Source organism: Grampus griseus (genome assembly GCF_964374135.1).
Source record: "Grampus griseus genome assembly, chromosome: 10".
Taxonomy (NCBI): domain Eukaryota; kingdom Metazoa; phylum Chordata; class Mammalia; order Artiodactyla; family Delphinidae; genus Grampus; species Grampus griseus.
The window spans coordinates 11749761-11770181 of NC_139004.1; the positions used below are offsets into that span (position 1 = coordinate 11749761).

At 46.3% G+C, this 20421-nt stretch overlaps 1 protein-coding gene across 5 annotated transcripts in view; it reads left to right on the plus strand.

Moving 5' to 3' along the window:
• The window catches only part of JARID2 (jumonji and AT-rich interaction domain containing 2), a 241439-nt gene that overhangs the window by 191987 nt on the left and 29031 nt on the right, over positions 1-20421 (plus strand). For 4 of the 5 annotated variants that reach the window (XR_014297358.1, XM_082664387.1, XM_082664384.1 and 1 more), the window contains 2 exons: positions 2734-2910; positions 19740-19972. Coding sequence is in view for 4 of the 5 variants with exons in the window: in XM_082664387.1 (XP_082520513.1) it covers positions 2734-2910; positions 19740-19972 (410 nt within the window). In the remaining variant the exon portion in view is untranslated. The remainder of the gene's footprint in view (positions 1-2733; positions 2911-19739; positions 19973-20421) is intronic. The other variant, XM_082664386.1, reaches the window with a different exon arrangement.

Sequence of the window (20421 nt, forward strand, 5' to 3'; positions counted from 1 at the left end):
TTTCCCCCTTTTGAAGTTACTCCCAAATGGCCTCTGTTGCAGTTTATTGCCTTTTCTCCTGAGGTGGGGGGGGGGCGGGAAAGAGGAAGGTGAAGCGGGTAATGGCTTACTTCCTGGAATTATAGCCTTTAATCCTGCTTCCCTCCGACAGAGGGCAGAATGGGCTGTGGAAGTTACTGCAGGGTCTACAGGAAAACCTGCTCTTCACAGTACTAACCCATTTTCTGATTTCAGCCGCTGGTCAGTGCATCCATGATAGTGTGTAGGAAGGTTCTTCTTTAAAGGAAGTTAGATGTGGATATTTTGATCTCGAAGGAACTTGAAGAGATTTATTTATTTAACCTTCTCATTCTACTGAAGAGGGAAATGTAATGGCTGAGCCTGTAACTTCCGGGTGTTGAGTTCCCCAGCTCTGTCTGTCTGGCAGCATGTAGTGTGGTACCTTGTGTCATGTTACATGCTAGAATGAGTTGGAGTTTATGGTAAATTTCGTTTTCTTTCTTTTTTTTCTTCTCTCTCTCTCTTTTTTTTTTACTCAGAACCTCTTTTGAGTGCTGAAATAAGGTTTCTCCTGCTTTTTCTTAAGTACTTAAAAAGTTATATTTAGGAAAGGATCTAACGGTAGGGGTATATTTGGCTGTGGAGGTACTTATGTATATCTGTGTGGATGGTAAGTTCCAACTGAAAACTTCGAAGAAGGAAGCTAATAAGGGTGGTGTCTCCTCTTTCTCTATTCAGTCTTGTACCAATTGTAAAACCACTTAGTACACGGGTAAATATACTGTTCCAGTGGAAATACGGCCAGATATCTCCTCCTTCTTCTTTTTTTTTTGAAAAACTTCATCTCTGACTTCTATTTGATTAGACGATTTTCCCCAAAGCCTGTGTCAGACCTTCCTTCTGTTGAGAGCCTGCTTCTAATTGGAAGTGATCAAAGGGGAGAAAACAAAGGAAATGGCTTTTGTCAGAGTGTATCCAATTCTGTTATCCACAGAATTTTTGTCACATACATCCCTTTGGAGTTTCATTTCCGTTCAGTGGTGTGACCCACATAACTTGTAGGGTTTTGAGTATTGGTAGGTCATTGATGACAACAAGAGGAAGGGAGTGTCTTTGCCTTTGTGTTTCTGGGAGCTGGCCGGTTTGGGTTTCCCACTTCAGTGCCGTGATACCACTCAGTCATGTCCGTCTCCTTGTGAGAACATGCAGTCCCGCAGTTGTACAGGAATGGTTTAAACCATTGTGGTTGAAGTCTGAGATCCCTATTTGGGAAGGAGAGCAAATTTGGTTACTTGAATCTTGACCGGTGTTCCTGGAGTGTTAGCTCATTCACAGGAAACTTGGTTACTTGAATCTTGACCGGTGTTCCTGGAGTGTTAGCTCATTCACAGGAAACTTGGTTACTTGAATCTTGACCGGTGTTCCTGGAGTGTTAGCTCATTCACAGGAAACTTGGTTACTTGAATCTTGACCGGTGTTCCTGGAGTGTTAGCTCATTCACAGGAAACTTGGTTACTTGAATCTTGACCGGTGTTCCTGGAGTGTTAGCTCATTCACAGGAAACTTGGTTACTTGGATCTTGACCGGTGTTCCTGGAGTGTTAGTTCATTCACAGGAAACTTGGTTACTTGGATCTTGACCGGTGTTCCTGGAGTGTTAGCTCATTCACAGGAAACTGTCGAGAAGAAATTAGCTTCACATTTATTAGTTCTTCCGTTACTTGATAGTAGCTCTCCTCAAGATACCTAATGGGAAAGAAGATTTGATGTGGGGCCAGAAATTAACTCAGGGGCTTAAAAAAATTTTGATCAGTTAATCAATTAACTTGAGGGATTTTTAACAGCCTTCGGTCCCAAACAGTTTACCAATTAATTGACAGATCTCCTTCTGAAAATTCATGATTTGATAAAGAACTGTATTGTGCTTCTTTGTAATATTGAGCTTATTTTCTGGTGTTTTTGTTCTGTCTTATGTTCAGAAACAAAACCATTTGGGGATAAGGAGGTTAAGGTGTGAAAGGAGTAAGGGATGTGTATGAAGAGGGTTTTTTATTTTTTTAAACCAGCCTTTCAGTTAGTGTTATGCAGGAATTTATTTTAATAATTTTACATGCTGTTAACCTGATCATCATATCACAGTAGCTTCCACATATATTGTGGTTTTTGGGAACCCATCCCTGTCATTCACCCCATATGAATAGGAGATAGTTTCCTTCTATAAGGAAATGTCATATTTTGTTTTCACTACTTGCTTCTGATTGTCTCTTCCTTCATTTTAAATTCGTTAGCTCAGATTTATACTTTTTAAGTCTAGGAAGTTAAAGACACAACCCAGAATAGTCTCTTGTCCTTGACGCCGTGGGTAGATTTTTAAAAATAAATTTTATTAATTTTTCTTGCTCAGTTCAGTCCTTGGTGGTTTTTCCCTTCCCTTCTTAGGAACTATTCAAATGAGATTTTTAAAATTTTCCTTTGTCATGTTTGGTGAATGGCATCATCCCCCAGCTGGGGGATTTTGCTTGAAATCTGTTAAAAGGACACAGATGGAGTTATATTTCCCGGGGCATGTTTGAAAAATAAATTAAAAATGGCAGTAGAGATAAATAGCTTTGTTTATCTGCTCAGTCATGAGGATTTCAGTTTGTAACGTAACGAATGGCTCCATGTGAAGTGCGCCTCTGGAAGGGGTGAGGATCCAGGCCTGTGTTTATGCACCTTCTTTTAAACCCACTAGGTTCTCCTGCGCTGCCCAACAGCATGGTATATTTCGGAAGCTCTCAGGACGAGGAGGACGTCGAGGAGGAAGATGATGAGACAGAAGACGTCAAAACAGCCACCAACAATGCTTCATCTTCATGCCAGTCGACCCCCAGGAAAGGAAAAGCCCACAAGCATGTTCACAATGGACATGGTAGGCCCGCTGTTGAATTTGGGTTAAAAAAGCTAAAATCCAAAGCTTTGGGTGAAACGTAGAATCGATCCTATGTTGAGAAGATGAAGGCTGCGGAGCTGGTGGCGAAGCTAGTTTTGGATGCTTCTTTAAGTACCAGGCACTTAGCAGTCATTGGTGTAACACAGTCCAATCAAGTGTGTCCTAGACAAATAAATTGTTAAGATGAGGATACATATTCTTACGTTTGCGGAGCTGATGATAAATTCCATAAGAGCGGCAGACGTAGGAACTGGAAGAGGAAGACGTCACATCTAAACAGAGATGGTCAAGATGATTTTGTGAAGACGCTATTGTGATCAACTTACTGTTGTGATTTTAGCAGGCAGAGATAGTGAAGAAAGGAAAGTGTTACCCAGTATGTGAAATCAAGTACATGCATATGTATTGTGAACTAGACTGATTTTTTCCCCCCTCGACTGTTAACATTGTGGGGGAGGACACGTAGCCCACAAAACAGGAACAAAAGCATTGAATGTGAGAGAGAGAAAAGTATAAATAAGTTGGCGTGGAAAGTGCTCAGTGGTTTTTCAACAGGGAGGTGACTTAATTGGAGTTACATTCTGAAAAGATTAAGTTGGCATCAATTAAGAGGATTTCATAAAGGGAAATGATTTAAAGAAGAGGAAACACATTGACAGGCTGTAATTGTAGGCAATTACCTGGCCAAAGGTAACGAGGGACTAAAAGGTGATCATGGCAATGTAACTCGGAGGATATAAGTACAAAAATGCGTGGGTAGATAAAGAAATACTGCAGGGAGTAGGATTGAGAGAACTTGATGAGTAATTGGATTAACATGGGGTGGGGGGACGGAAGTAAGAAAAGACGAAAGAAAAGGAGAGTGGAGCAAAGAGCATAAGGTTGGGAGAGGTGATGGCTGTTTTCTGTGAGTTCTTAACCAGATTCTTTGCTCGAGATCATACTTCCATTGGGACTCACAGAGACCCTAGAAGGTCGAGCGTCCCCGTCTACAAATGGCAGAAAACCAGTGCTGCCAGTAAGTGATTGAGGCAGAGGAAAGCTTCTCATTTTTCTTCCTCCACGGCTGTGCACCGAACTACTCCTTGTCTTTCTGGATCCAATGGGAAGTAGAGATGCAGGGCCAGCATCGCTTAGATGTGTCAGGAATCTGTCTCGCCTGCACCACTGTTGGGCATTTTTGCCTTGTCAGCTGAGTGATTATTCATCTGTCCTGCTTCCTGCTTGCTCAGGGCTGTGTTTAGGGGGCGCAGAGACATGACAAAATGTGAGTTCAGAACCTGACGTTTGTCGGGGAGATGAGGTTAATAATCTCAGTGCGTAACTCAGTATTTCTCAGCCTCCGCCTCTTCATCTGTAAGGTAGGGATTAAGTGAAGTGTTTGTGTAGCCTCTGTTAGCTGTGTGTGTAGACATGTTCATAGTTAAGGGGTGGCTTCTCTAATTTCCTATTAGTGGGTGGTCTTTCAGAAATCCCCTTCGTGAGAGGGTGGATCGAGGGCTGTTTTCCATGAATGACAGTAAAAATATGAGCGTTTTCAGGATGGGTACATCTACGTTTTCTCTTTTGATTCCATCTACTTGCTCTACAGCAGAGTCATGGGGAGGTGGTCAGGGCAGGAGGTGTTTCTTGCTTTACAGTTGAAGAAATGGAAGGTCTGATGTCTTGCACCCGTCACCCAAAGTGGCAGATTGCAGTCAAGATTTTTGAAATGCCCCCCCGCGCTAGACACGACTCTATTGTAAGGGCGAGCATGTGAACAGGTGTGCTTTGCGCTGTGCTGTGATGGTGGAGCTACCACTCTCATCTGGTCGACAGCAGCAAAGAGCCAGTGCCACAGGCCATGGCCTGGGAGACACAGCTCTGCGTGGGTCTCCAGTTGTGCTGTTGCCACATGGCTTTCATGTCTTTGGAGGTTTCATGGCTTTAAGAACCCAAAGGATGGCAGTGCTTGCTTCTCTGCGAGGCCAGTGGAAGGACTGGGCTGAAGCCAGCTCGGAAATGCACAGGCCGTCAGGAAAGCTTCCCCAGTTTTGAGTGACCCAGAGGACGATGAGAGCTTTGTTGAAAAAGAGAAGTCGGCTTCGGAGGAGGCCAGGTTCTGCCTCAGATTCGGTATTTCAGAAAAACACTGAGTTCTCAACACCTAGTTAGCCGAGCTTACTTACCTGCCCTGTTCTGCATCCTCTGTGACGTGAAGAAGGCCGATGACAAGGAAGCAAACTGCCACCAGCAGGTTATTAAAGCAAGAGTTAGTGACACTGGGGAGTAAGACCCTCCGGCAGGAGGGCGTAAGGAGATTCCTGAAGGTACTGTCCTCAGCAGCAGAGATTAGAGGGCCATCACCCAAAAGTGGTAAAACGAAAATGTAATAATCTTTGAAAACTGAACATTTAGCTGTGGAATAGTGTTCCTTTCCCAGCCATTTCTAGATAATTGAAATTACACTGTAACACCAAATTGCATAACACACACGTTTGTCCCCCCCCCCCCCCCCCCCCGCCCCGGTTCTGTTCCCATAAAGGTCTTTATCAGCATCAACTAGTCATCAGGAGCTTTGTTTCCTGCCCCTTTTAAGGCTTAATTAGCTGTGCCTTGCTGGGTAGGCATTTAGTTTCTCTGATTGTTAATTTCCTCTTCTATGAAACAAGCAGGATAGTGTAGATGGCCATTCATTTGTTCCTTCCTTCACTTATATCCCGGAATGAAGAGATAGTTACTGCGTGTGTCTCGGGTACAGGAATCGTTACCATTGAGATCTGTTATGCTGGATGGTGGGCATTGCTGCGTGTTAAAGGGAAGGGCTTTTCCAGGATGACCTGATTAGCTGGGTGAAGATCCCTAACTAAAATTTTATTCCTGGAATCCATTTTTTTCCTCCCTGAGACATTAGTACCATTTTCAGATTAAAAATATTTATATCCCACCCTGATTTCATCTCCTTCTCATTCCCATCTATACTATATCTTCTTGTCTCTATTATGACCCACAGGAAACTTGGTACCCTGTTGTCTCCCGCAGAGTATGAGTTGCAGAATGGCAGCAGTGAACCCCAGGACTCTAGTGGTTTTCACAAGAATCCTCCAAGCAGTCAGGCTGGGATCCCTGAGAACTCTGTTTCCGTGATCAACAAACACAGATCAAACAGTGGCAGAATTCCCGTGGCAGCTTGCACTTGTCTTTCCTGCTTTGTTTTTACTGAGACCCTTTTCTTTGTAAATACAGAGCAGAATTTCTTGAAATTCCTTGTAATGGGATTTCATCTCGGGTACCTATCAGTTATAAAAGCGGATAATTGTTTAAACGTGACATCTGTCAACAGAATGAAACAGATATTCCTAAAGAGGGTTCACTTGTAATAGAACGTTCTCTGCGGGAGGACAGAAGGTGTTTACCTGGTCTGTTGGCATGGCATTGGGCCAGGGCTTTATCGGTAAAGAAAGCAGATAGATGGTCGCTGATTATGTATATGAGGAAACTGCTTGGGCTCACCCAGGACCAGCCCTGACTGACTTTGTTTCTTCTGTCTGGGGTTCAGAGGGGGCCTCCTTCAGGTTCAGAAAACTGCACTTCTGCAGTTCAGGTTCAGAGAGCACCTGCAGAGCCCCAAGCTCGATCAGATTTGCAACGCGCTGACGACTGCTTGCTTCCCAGTGAGCCTGAGCCATGAGGCCGACCACTTGGGCTTGCCACTCCCCAGGATGGATGAGAGGGCCCTGTGGTGTGACACCTGTGCCACAGGGAGGCCGGGGATGCTCTTGTCCTCCTTCATGTGGCCCTCCCACGCCTCGGCCCCCTCTCCCTGATTTTAGAGGGCACTTGGTGAACATGAGCTAAGAATCATTCTGGAGAGTAAAGTAAGTTCTCTGACTGCATGGGAAGAAAAGGCGGGGTACAGTTCGTGAATGAGATGAGGGCGTTCCTTTTCCCAGCCCTTGCCTTAGTTTTTGATTGACGGATTGATTGATACTTGCCTCAGTTTTTAACTCCCTCATTTTCCAAAAAGTAAAATCTACAGACAGATCATCTCCGTTTCCTTCTGATTTTGGACTCAGGGGAACAGTGTACCAAGTGTGAAAATAGATTTTCTAACAGGGAAAACCTGGATGAGGCCATAGTCACCACGTGGTCAAGCAGGTCCTCAGAATTGCGGAGTTTTTCCATGTGAGAGAGTGGAGAAGCAAGCTGCCTTTGGGCTCTTCTCCCTGACACAGGATTTCTCTGGTCCAGCGGTGCTTGCCCCCGCTTCGTATGCTGGAGATGCCGAGGAGTGTCGGGAAATGCAGCAGCATCTGCACCTCCCCTGGGCGCAGCACCCTCACTGAAATGTGGGGAAATAAATGCACAGAAAACAAAATGGGGAAAACTAACTCTTTATTACGGGGTAGCTTTGGCCCCAAACCCTGATTTGGCGGCAGGTCCAGAGTTTTATTTAGGCTGTGTTGGTTTGAAGAAACGAGAACCCAAGCTGCCGATGGTGTCCTGCTTTATCTCGTTTCTCCCCTAAACTTGAACCCCAGTGAAGTAGCAGGTTCCCTACAGAGCAGGAGTGGAGCTAGTGGGAGCTGATGCCAGGAGAGAATGCTCGCTCCCCCTGCCCTCCCCGTAGGTGTCTAATGGGGCCTGGCTGGGGCAGTGCTCAACTTCCCAGGGATAGGAGCCCTGACCCCAGTAGTCCCCTGGCAGAGCCTGGTGACCCCAGGCACATGTTTAGTTGCGCAAACATTGCAGAGGACTTAGATGTTCTCATTTATAACCCACTGCGCATCCTAAGGGAAATGGATGTGTTTATTAAAATGCATAATCTGAAATGACAAGGATGGCATCACACGTGCTTTTGACCTTGCCTCAACACTCAAGGGTTACGGTAACAGTGCCTCCAGCAGCTTCCATTTCGATGGCTCTTCAGAGTTTCCAGAATGTGCTTCAGTATACAGAACCTCAAATGATCCTAACAGTAGAGCCCTTAGCTAATCTCTGTATTTGGCCATCAAACAACACAATCAAAACGTGGCTCTTGTATTTGTGTTACAAGTTGATATTTGAAGTGGCTCGGTTTTTGAGAAGTTCTCATCGTTGGTAATTGTTTTTCAGCAGGGTAAGTGAGGTAGGGTAGAGGAATTAATGCTTTTGTCTGGAATGATGCTGGCTTTGGTTTTTCCTAGGTGGTGAGGCATTCCTTAGCCTTTGCACAGGAGAACTCAGTGAGGGTGGGTTGTTCCCATCAGCCCCACGTTGTATATTCTCCACATGCTTGTTTTGCACTTAATGAAAAGTGGAAGGAATAGCAGAGACCACTGTTTCTTTGTGTGCTCCTCTGTTTCTGAAGAAGGACATTTCTCACAAGTCTTTTTTTTTTTTTTCCCACAAGTGTTTTTTAAACAACATGTTATCGGACTCCCAGCTGGAATAATTTCATTGCTTTTGGATTGACATGGTGGTGGTGGGGGAGTTGTGTTAAGGGCCGAAAAGCGGTTGCTTGGGTGACTTCACCCCATTTCTGTCCTGTGATTGCCTTTGAGGTGCATTCAACAGCCCTTCTGTCTGGGCGGTGGAGGGGTGGGTTGTGTGGGCAGAGCCAGGGTCCCCCGACGTGCCACGGGGAGATGCTCTCCAGCTGAGGAATGCTTTTTTCTTTTGCCTTCCACCCCTCTTCCATTTGGGGCCACTTGACCTAGTGGTTGAGATCAGGACACTGATGCTTGTCTGACCGTATGTGGTTGCAACTTTGGGCAGTTTTAGTTTTCTTATCTTTAAAGAGGTAGTAGGAGTGCTTTTTCATAGGTTTTTATTTTATTTTTAATTAATCAATTAATTAGTGGCCACGTTGGGTCTTCGTTGCTGTGCGCGGGCGTTCTCTAGTTGTGGCGAGCGGGGGCTACTCTTCATTGCGGTGGCTTCTCGTTACGGAGCACGGGCTCTAGGCACGCAGGCTTCAGTTGTTGTAGCACACGGGCTCTAGATCTCGAGCTCAGTAGTTGTGGCTCGCGGGCTCTAGATCTCAGGCTCAGTAGTTGTGGCGAACGGGCTTAGTCGCTCCATGGCATGTGGGATCTTCCCGGACCAGGGCTCAAAGCCGTGCCCCCAGCATTGGCAGGCGGATTCTTAACCACTGCACTACCAGCGAAGTCCTTTCATAGGTTTTTGTGACTGGCAAGTGAGTCAATATAGGTTTTATTCCGATGTGGTAGAGAACACTGTATTGGCTGTTAACTCCACGTGTGAGTGAGAAGATCTTGAAGCCTAGAACAACCTTGCAGTTGATAAGAGAATCCTGGAAAGTTGGTACGTTTCAAATACCTGGCACGCAGTGAGGGCTGCCCGAGGGGGCTGCTGTTAGCACTGTGACGTTACTGACCGCATCTGAGGGAGTTGCTCCGAGTGTGGTAGATGGTCGCCGGTGACACCCGTCCACCAGTATGACCAGCCCGTCCCTGTTTCTTTTCATCTTGCTGAAGCGTTTGCTCTCTCGGTCCACGCGGGACCTTGGGGATATACACACACATCTAGGACTGCTCTGGCCCCTGGTAGTTTGGTGTGCGGACGGACATCAGGGTTCAGGAGTGGGTAGGGATGGCGTTTCATTTGGGGGTGATGAAAACATTTTAAACTTGTATTTTTGTGGTGATGGTGGCACAACTCTGTGAATATGCCAGAATCCACTGGATGGTCTGCCTTGAATGAGTGGATCACGTGCTATGTGAATAATAGCTTACTGAAGAGAACACAAGTCTGTTAGTAATGAGTGAGTGACAGAGGCACTCAGCACAGCGCCTGGTGCTTGACTGAGTTCTCAGAAAGGGGGTGCTGGCTACTGTCCTGTTGCTGGCCTCAGGCCCCATGACTCTTCTAAAGAACTGTGATACTCTGCAGTTCTGAAGAAATTAACGATTTTCAGAATCTTCAAACAATTTTGTTGTCCATACTTGCCTGGGATACGTTTATATCATACATATTATAAATTGAATCGCTGAGCTGTTTACCCAGCTGCTCAGTGTTTAGTATTTCCAGCTAAATTCATCTGGCTTGTCTTAAGGGGACATTTTAGTCACTTGGGAAGTTGTGCTGTTCCCAGAGACTATACAGTGTGAGTATAGGATTTCCAAAAGTCATTCCTTTCCTGGCTGGGGGGGTTGGTGTGGTACCATAGCAGATCTACAGAATTTATTTGGAGAACCTTGAAAACAGTCCTTATTACAATGCAGATATTTCTGTATTTGGTTTTCTGTACTAATATTTTTATTCTGCAAATAACCAATTCTTCTGTAACTTGTAGAGTGACTGTGTACATGGAGTGCCTTCCAGTTTAACTTGTGCACACAGTCAAGGTGTCTCTCTCCCCCAGTTTGTTGTGAATAGTCAGAGCTTCCTTGTTCAGATCCGAAGGTGGGCTGGAGTCTTGCCATTCACTTCGGAAGTGGTTGGCCTTTTAGAATTCATATCCTTGATCGCAGGACTTTATGAAACCCTGAGCTACAAAATCAGTTCATTCATTTGCTCTTTCAGAGTTGACGCTTGTCCCCCTCTGAGTATAACCCATAGTTCTCTGCTCTGTCTTATTTCTGGAGGGTGAGAAAGTATGAGATTCCTCTTGGACCACTGCCCACCCTCCCAACAGGCCCTCAGCCCAGGCAGTCAGTCCTCTGTCCCTGCCATGGCATGTTGGAGAATGCAAGAGCCACGGAGCCACCTGAATCGCAGACAGGCAGGGGGTCAGGCACCATCTGGCCATCCGTCTTGTCCTTTCCTTGGCTCCTTTGGGGGCCAAGGGGGCCAAGAAACCATTTTTCAATGACAGAAGCCATTCATTTGGATTGATGGTCTTTCTGATGCCCTGACCTTTGTATTCTCATAAAGGCCATGTGCCATTTTCACACTTTGGTGTCTGCAGTTATTAGGATCCTATGTAAGAAACGGGTTTAATTGGCAAATCTGTCTAACTCTGTCAGGTACGTTACATCAGTATCCATCATGTATTCACATTTCTAGATCTTGGAACCCTGGTAATAACCAAGTTTTTTGATAGGAAAAACATTGTATGACCTACAGAGTCAGGTTCTTACAAAGAGAAGAAAATCCAATTTGCTTTAAAACTTCTTTTCAAGAGATTTGTTTCCTGTTACACACGTAACCGAAGTGATAAGATTTCACTGAGTGGAAATCCCAGAGGGCTTTCGCAAATTCCGTGTAAACCAGTAGAACTTGCTTGTGATACTGGCGCAGGGTGCTTGGAGGCCTCTGTAGGTTTCAGCCCTTGCTAGGCTCCCAGCGTGAGTGAGATCCTCATGGGGCTTATGCTGACCTACAAGTCCTGGCTTTCTCTACCTTGACACGTGATTGCTGGAGCTAAGTCAGTGGAGCCGTTTTTACCCAGGGCAAACTGGGTTACAGCACTCAACACAGGCGGCATTAAAACCCTTCTGAACTGTTGGCACAGGTTGGCAGACACATTCCATTGTTTTCAGACAATAGTGACTCAAAGTTGAACTGGCTCCAGGGAGCAAGTGCGGCTTTTGTACAGTAACAAGGATTCCGTGCCAGCCGATTGATGGAGTCTGTCTTCCCCGAGTCAGGACGCCTTGTAATGACACGAAGCTTACATTTAAATATCTGGCTGCAGATCAGAAACGTGGCGTGCTTCTCTTTGCCTTTCCGTAGCACAGTCTTCTCTATTTACAGCGATTCTTTTTTTGTCCCTTCGATTTGTTTTGGGGGTGGGACGGGTCTTATTTTAGGTAATTTGGGGGTTAGTCCCACGTTCAGCTTCCTGCTTCTTCTTTCCTCCTGTGCATCGTGTGTCTGCTGGCAGACCTTCCGGCCCAGCTTTCGGTAATGGCTCTTGTATTTCTCCTTCAAGGTGAAGGTTAGATGTGCTGGGTCATCTCAGGATATCATAGGACTTTTGCCAGATGCCAAGAAAGGAGTCCTCTTTCCTGCTCACCTAATAAAAGGCTTGCTGTCATTCAGATGAGGTGCCTTTGGCAGCACAAATAATTAGCACGATTGGGGCGCCCGGCTCTGGCAGGGGAAGGGGGCAGGTAGAAGTGCCGCTGCTGACCTGTGCGCTCTGTTGAGAGGGAGTGACTGTTTGCACATGTGGGTCTTTGCTGTTACAGCAGGCGCTTTTAAGAAGATCCAACTTGCTTATATTTGCACAGCTCCTTTCTCTGAAGAACGGATAGCATTTTACATACTTTATTTTGAATACTTTAGCGATTCCTGGAGGGCAGATAAGGGCAGGCAGCTGGTTTGTTTTGTAGTTGTGGGAATTTAGGCATAGATGTGTTTGGACCTGGTGGCTAGAAATCGCAACCAAACTATCCCTGTCCCTCCAAGAGGTTGTGTATGGAGTGAGGGTTTTAAAGACCTTATGATCAGCGTTTTATCGACTGCCTTGTGGATCCCCCAGGAATCTCGTCCGGATCTGTGTGGACAGAGTCAGATGGGGGAACACCGTTTAGTACAGACTCTGGAGCTGTAGACGTGAGTTCCTCCTTGGAAAGCATCGCTTTCCACCTTACAGATGATCGTGGGATTTTGCTGGTGAAGATGTTTCTAAAGTGCCTTCTTGCCCGTTTCTTTTTCATCCCTTTCTGGGAGCAAACCTTACCTTCTGAAGTGACCCTAAGTCAGAATAGCAGCCTTTGGATTTAAAGGTTTTGCTCGCTGTGGTGTGGAAACCCTTGTCTACAGACCATTTAACTTTCAGAGTATGTATATACAAATCAATATATTTGTCTCTGTTCATTAATGCAGAGGTGTTTGTATCTGAGTACAAAACAATTTCCTAATATGGTTCGCCGTGATAAATGCTTTTTTCCTCTCCTTAAAGAAATGAGTCCAATTATTTCTTTTAATTGGAGACAGTGTGTGTGTGTGTGTGTGTCCTCTGTACATCTCGAACTTTCTGTCTCTTATGTTCACAGGGTTTAGGCTTTTCCTGTGAGAGTGAATATTTTTTCCTTTCCCCTTCTTTCCTCTTCTGGAGAATCTTACAAATTAAGACAAAAGATAATTACTTGGAGGAGCAAAACTGCAGGTTCCCACGACACTTAAAATTAATGAGCTGTTGAGGACAAAACACACCTCGTCTCAGGCACCATCATCTTCACCTAACAAGCGCCCCCCCATCCACCTCCCAGTGACACGTGAGTTGGCTTTTTGGCTGTGTTTGCCATTTGGGTGGACGGCTGCTATAAATAGCAAGGCGGTTACAGAACGGGGATTCCTTTGAGAACTCTCCCTTTGTTTGCAAATCAAAGTTAATTTGATTCAATTTTTAATTTTTCTATTTTTGAAAACCTTCCCCTTTCCCAATCATCTGATCAAAATAGTCTTTAGTAGAAACTTGTGCTGCAGTTCACAGAGCAGCCGCTTTGGTTTATTACGTGAAGGGTGCGTGCCTCCCTCTTGCCTCTCCTGTCTGTGATCAGGGTCCCCTTTCCCCACGGTGTTTTCCTAGGGAGTCATTTTTGGTGTTTGTGGTGTCAGAGCTCCTACAGGGCATTAAAACAGAAGCAGAGTTGTGCGTTCTGTTTCAGGTACAGATAATGACAGTGAAGGCTCTGTCCTCCCGCCCCCGGATCTCAGAAAGATGTTGCTGGCTAACCACAGTGCCAGCTTTTAACTAAGCTCCTTGAAGTCTCTTTCTAGCAACTGGCCTCGCCCCCATGGTTCACCTGGAAAAGAAAAGAGTGACAAACCGTGAGCACTGGTGCCCTGATGCCCATGTGGCATTGACCCGGTCGTGGTGTGGTGATCCTTACAAGCTAACGCTTGCCCACTGCTGCCGCAAAGATCCTTTCTAGACTAATATCTTCTCACTGAATCCTCCAAGTGACCCTATGAGATAAGTAGTTAATTGGGAAACTAAGGCTTGGACAGGAAACCAGTCCAAGGTCAGATAGTTAGCAAATGATTTATCTGGATTCAACTTTAAGTAGCTTCATTTTAGAGCCTGAGCTTTTTGGGGGCTTTGTAGGTCTAGACATAAGTACAGGGGCCCTCAAACCCTCTAGTAAACCACGGTGTAGCTAATTAAACCACGGAAAAGGTGATCCAGCCTGCTGGTTTCAGGCTTGTTGGTCTCAAGACCCATTTCTGCTCTTAAAAAGCTATTGAGGGATCCCAGGAGGCTTTTATTTTGTGGATTGTATTTATTGATATTTACCATATTAAAATTAAAGACTGAGGTAATTTAGAAATATTTACTCATTTAAAAATAACACAAACCCCCATTACATGTTAACACAAAGAACATTGTCATGTAAAGGGACAATATTCCAAACCCCAAAAGTTACAGGAGAGGAGGGTTGCATGATTTTCCATTTTTGCAGATGTCCTTGAAGTCTGGCCTAGGAGGTGATGGCTAGATTCTTAGGTCTGCTTCTGCATTCAGTCATATACGAAGAAAATCAGTCTCAGACAAAGAGGTGGTTGGAAGAGGGAGGAGCCTTTGTGAAGATTTTATTCTTTGATTTCACACCCAGACTCAACCAGTGGTAGTTTCTTCAGGGTCAGTTGTTACCATCATCTGAACCCACATCGGTGAGCTTCTCCTGCTCTGTTACGTTAACATCCATTGGTTTGCCTTCTCCCTCGAATGGCTCTCTGACCCACACACAATTTTGTAATGTCTTGTATTGATTGTTTGAAAATAATGGTTCACTGGGTTATCCACCCCTACCAGTCATCGGCACCTTCCGTTACGCTGTTTCAGAGAATCTTCCTTCTGCACTGAACTCATCGGGAAAGTCTTTAAGTGTTGAGAGGCCGTCGAACTCATGGTGGCAGATACACGTTTTCCAGAATTGTAATTTTTGCCTGAAATCGTGAATTCTGTCGTTGGCAGCAAACATTGTTACTTTTTCCTTGACAGCCTCACTTTATTCATTTTTGAGAAAATGGCTGACAAATAACTGCATCGGTTGTCCTTTCAAGTAAAAATAGCATTCCGTGAAAAAGCAGCTAGCTTACAACTTGATCTCACAAGTGCTTTTCCCTAGGAATAGTCGTCATACTGGTATTCAGGAGAAATGCCTTATGTGTGGTTCCTTTTTTTTTTTAAAGTAAATTTATTTATTTTATTTATTTATTTATTCTGGCTGCATTGGATCTTTGTTGCTGCACTCGGGCTTTCTCTAGTTGCGGTGAGCGGGGGCTACTCTTCGTTGCGGTGCACGGGCTTCTCATTGTGGTGGCTTCTCTTGCTGTGGAGCACAGGCTCTAGGCACGCGGGCTTCAGTAGTTGTGGTGCGTGGGCTCAGTATTTGTGGCTCACGGGCTTAGGTGCTCCGCGGCATGTGGGATCTTCCCAGACCAGGGCTCGAACCCGTGTCCCCTGCATCAGCAGGTAGATTCTTAACCACTGTGCCACCAGGGAAGTCCTGTGGTTCCGTTTTTGTCACACAAAGTATGTGTATTCCAGGGTTGAGATTTAATACTGTTAACAATTTCTATTGCTTTATCACTTTCCAAAGTGAAACTGTCTTTTTTTTTTTTTTAACTGCTAGTAAATGGTAATGAAGATTACCAATATTTGTTCATTTAGTTTGGTGCCACTGCATTGATTTGTATTGAATTTTGCTACCTGTTGACGTTTTCTTTTGGTTTTCTTCTGTTTTTAGTTTTATGGAGATGTAATTCACATATCATAAAATTTACCCACAGCGTACAATTTCGTAGTTTTTAGTATATTCACAGAATTGTGTAATGATCATCACAGTCAACTTTAGAACATCTTCATCGCCTTCACCCTGAAAAATCTGTACCCATTAGGAGTCATTCCCATTTTCCTGAACCCTCCCCAGCCCCTGGCAACCACTAACATACTTTCTGTCTCTTATGTATTGGTCTAGTCATTTCATAGGAATGGAATCCTGTAATAGGTGACCTTTTGTCCTTAGCTTCTTTCACGTCCCATAATGTCTGCAAGATTCGTCCATGCTGGAGCACGTATCTGTTCCTGATTCCTTTTTATGGATAGATGACACCCCATTTTGTTTAACTAAATACCAGTGCATGAACCTTTGGATTTTTTCCCCAGTTATTAACTATTGTTAATATTTCTGCTCTGAACATTCGTATACATGTTTTTATGTGGACATATTTTTCATGTCTCTTGTGCTCATACCTGGGAGTGGAGTTGCTGGGTCATATGGTGACTCTGTTTCACATTTTGAGGAACTTCCAGATGGTTTTCTAGAGTGGCTGCACCATTTTACATTTCCACCTGCAGTGTTTGAAGGTTCCACTCTGCATTCTCACCCACACTTGCCTTTATCCATCTTTGTGAACATAGCCGTCCTAGGGGATGTGAAGTGGTATTTCATGGTCATGTTGGTTTGCATTACCCTGATGGCTGATCCACCTTTAGCCATTACCATCACTGAAATGTTAACGCAGTAAAAAAGGTAAATACTCTCAGGATAATTAAGAAAGTACTTTTGACCTAGGGGATCCCCTGAAAGGGTCTGTGGGTCCCCCATGGGTCAGGTCGCTCGTTAAGCTGGTAGAACAACGAGGGCTGTGGTTTCAGCATCATATTTTTCCTTGCTTGGCCAGGACGTTGGCACCGCCTGTGTTTTCCCATGAAATGGATATTGGGAGGCAGTGGTAGGCAGCCGGGTCGAGTAGGAGGTTATGGTGAGTCGGCTTAGGCCTGCCCTTGGGCTGTATTGAAGCCCATTCTTCTACTGCATCTGCGGAGAGGGTGGGAGGCCAGAAGAAGAGCTCTGGCCACAATCTGCGTGTAATAACCTGAGACGGTCCTTTTAAAGAGGCAGCAGCAGTAAGGTCTCCCCAGTGCCGAGTGCCTGCTGAACCCAGACAGGGCACTGCACACTCTCCACGTAGGAGTGTGTGGTCCTCAGCCTCAGCGAGAAAACTGAGGATTTACACAGCTTGCCCAGGTGCAGGCAGTAGGGCTGGGAATTGAGGCACTCATACAAGCTTGTGAAAGGGAACCAACCCCCAGAATAAATTTTTTTTGTAACCAGAGAAGTAAGTAATTCTAGTATTAGCACACTGCTCATCTTGGTGGCAGTAGCAAAGGTCAGGAAAGTATGGAGTATTTAAGATTAAAAATAAAAAGATGAAACTTCCTGTGCTTTGTTTCAATAAAGGAGCTATGTTCACTGCCTGAGAAAATTGGTGAACGGTCAAGAATTGCCTAGATTCATGTTCCTTGGCTTGATTTTTAATCACGTTGAAGTATGACTTCTTATGGATGTTGCTTCTAATTTGTCTGGAAGGCGAGTGCAGATAGCGCCAGCTTGGGTATGATGAATGGATTCTGACAACGTGTAGTTAGTTACACTTAGAATAAATGCCAACCATTGGAAGCGCTCCGTTTTTCTGTAACAAAGTAACCAGCAGAGCCTTGCACAACACGGGATCATATACCGTATTTTGCTGTGGCGTGGTCTTTACGTCCGTATTGAACATCTATTTAGAGTGTGTCATCACTGGGGCTGCGAGCAGCTTTAGAGATCAGGGCTCACAGCCCATCCAGATACGGAAAACGTGAATCTGTGTGTTACACCACATACGGTGTAATAACAGGTGCACTAAAGAAGCAAATCTAAGCGATCGAATCAGAAACAATTAGGGGGAAACTTAGAGGAATGTCATACCATCTGAAAACACGTTCGGATATTTTTTCTTCTTCTTCTTGCGGGGTGCTGCTGGCTGCGTGTAAGCAAGTCCCCACCTCTGACCAGCTTCCTGGGAGAACTTTCGAAGCTAAGAAACTTAAAAAGTGGGCTAGCAGATTTAGCAACATAACAGATGGAAGAGCAAAAAAGAGGAAAATATTTGCAATCCACAAGGCATAAATGTAATTTAAAGGCCACTTAGACAAATGGGGGGACAAAGAAAGCATTGATGGCACTGGGGAGGGCGTCCTTGGAAGACATACGTTATTGTCTGATGGACCAGTGTGAGAGGGGGTTTGCCTTCTGAGTCTTTAAGCTTCAGGAAGAGGTTTCAACTCAAAGGAGGCGGAAGTTTTTCTTTACAGCTGCCTGGTCCTGTGGTGACTTCTGCCTGGCATTCTGCAAGGCCTGGTTGGGGGGTGGGTAGCCTTGGAGTGGAGGTACCCAGTGGACGGGTGGGCACAGTGACCTTTTAAGGCTCCTTCTGTCAGGAAATACTCCAGGAGCCTTTTTTTTTTTTTTTTTTTTTTTTTTTGCAGTACGCAGGCCTCTCACTGCTGTGGCCTCTCCCGTTATGGAGCACAGGCTCCGGACGCGCAGGCTCAGCGGCCATGGCTCACGGGCCCAGCCGCTCCACGGCATGTGGGATCCTCCCGGACCGGGGCATGAGCCCGTGTCCCCTGCATCGGCAGGCGGACTCTCAACCACTGCGCCACCAGGGAAGCCCCAGGAGCCTTTTTAAAATGACAGCCGCAAGGGCTCACTGGCTTCCCTGGCTGTTCCGCGTGGAGCTCGTGGGGCCGGGCAGCCAAGCATGGGGCATCCTTCCTCCTTCCCTGGAGAAATAGGCCACCTGCCCAGGGGGTTTGGGATGCGGGTGTGGGGGCGACCTATGGGAACCAGAGAAGCAGATGTGAAGGGCCTGTAGATGCCATGGAGGAGTGCCGGGCCCACCAGGTCTTTCCTGGAGTGCGAGTCCCGGCTGTGAACCTAGGAGAAACCTCAGGGCAGCAACGTGATGAAGTTTACCGTAAGGACCCTGAGCATCGCTGTCCTCTTCTCAACTCCCTGAAGCGGGTTCGGGGGTGTGCAGCAGGCACACAGGGAACCAGCACTGAGCACAACCTGGGGACCAGGAGGGTGGGCCTGGGAGGCAGCAGGGCCTGGGCTCGGCACTCGCCTTCCATTGGCGTCCTCTGTAAAATGGGCGTGAGGACAAGGTCCAGTCCCTTTGGGTTCAGAGGCTGTGACTTCCTCGCCTGACCATGGCCCCTGGGCTGTCGGCAAACACTTAATACTTGTATGTGTGTTGTGACTCCTGGGATAGAAACGGGTCCGGCTCAGAGTGCCCGTGCCTCTCTGTCCCTCTTCTCTGGTCACTGAGGGGTCAGGTGAAGCAGCTGTGTCCTGACCCATATCCGTCGGCAGATCTGCAGCCTTAAATGCATTACTTTAAACTGAAGAATATATTCTTTTTTCGGATCCCCTGTATCTTTATACGTGAGGTGGTCCTGTTCGTGGAATGTGACTGTTGGTTTCTTTTTTTTTTTTTTTTTCCTATTAATTAATTTATTTTTGGCTGCGTTGTGTCTTCGTTGCTGCGCGCGGGCTTTCTCTAGTTGCAGCGAGTGGAGGCTACTCTTCATTGCAGTGCACGGGCTTCTCATTGCGGTGGCTTCTCTTGTTACGGAGCACAGGCTCTAGGCATGCGGGCTTCAGTAGCTGTGGCACACGGGCTTAGTTACTCCGTGGCATGTGGGATCTTCCTGGACCAGGGCTCGAACCCATGTCCTCTGCACTGGCAGGCAGATTCTTAACCACTGCACCACCAGGGAAGTCCCTGTAGGGATTTTTTTAAATGGATTTTTCAGTGGTTTCAACCAAAGCAGATAGTTCCTAGGATGTGTTTATAACAAAAAGTTATAAAAAAGTTGTAACAAAAAGTTATATTTTTTGGTCTGTGTTTAGGATTATTCCTGTCCTTCGTGGTGGTTGTTTTGACTTGAGGTTGGGTCTTGAGAGCGTGTGAGATGTGATGTTTGTCCAGAATGTTTTCCTTTTCTTTCTCCTTTTGTCTTTGGGGGATTTAGGGTACCTGGCAGCAGGCAGCATCGTGTGTAGTGACTTTGTTCTTCCTCTCTCCTTACTTTCCAGTTTTCAATGGTTCCAGCAGGTCATCACGGGAGAAGGAACCTGTTCAGAAACACAAAAGCAAAGAGGCCACTCCGGCGAAGGAGAAGCACAGTGATCCCCGGGCCGACGGCCGGAGGGAGCAGGCTTCCACGAGCCACCCCCCAGCGGCCCCCTCCGCGGGCTCCTCTGCCAGGGGGCTCCCCGCTCACCACCACCCCCCTCTGCATCGGTCGGCTCAGGACTTACGGAAACAGGTAAAGCCCAGCCCTGCTGCCAGGGGATCATGGTCTGGCCCGGAGGGTGCCGGCCTTCCTGCCAGATGCCACCGCCGCGTTTCATCAAGTTAACTGAAGGGGGAATGTGAGTAGTAGCCTTGAGAGATCCGTCTTTCCAGAGCTCAGAAGGCAGGAAGGGATGCTCAGAGGTGAGGGGGTGACCTGGGCACAGAGGTGCCAGTGCACACGCCTCTCCTACCATGAGGATGCATTAGGCGGGGCCGTTGGTGGGTTTGCATCCCTCCCTGGAGGGTGCTGCCAGCACCCAGTGCCACCAGCAGTGGACCCTCGCTTGCTGGGCTGCCCTAGAAGGGTAGGGAGGGAACACTCCTTCGTTACCCCTCCCCCGCCCCAGCGCCCCGGGCACCAGGTGAGGCTGGGAGCCACAAGTTACCTTGGAACAGGCCTGCACATGGCCTGGAGTGTCC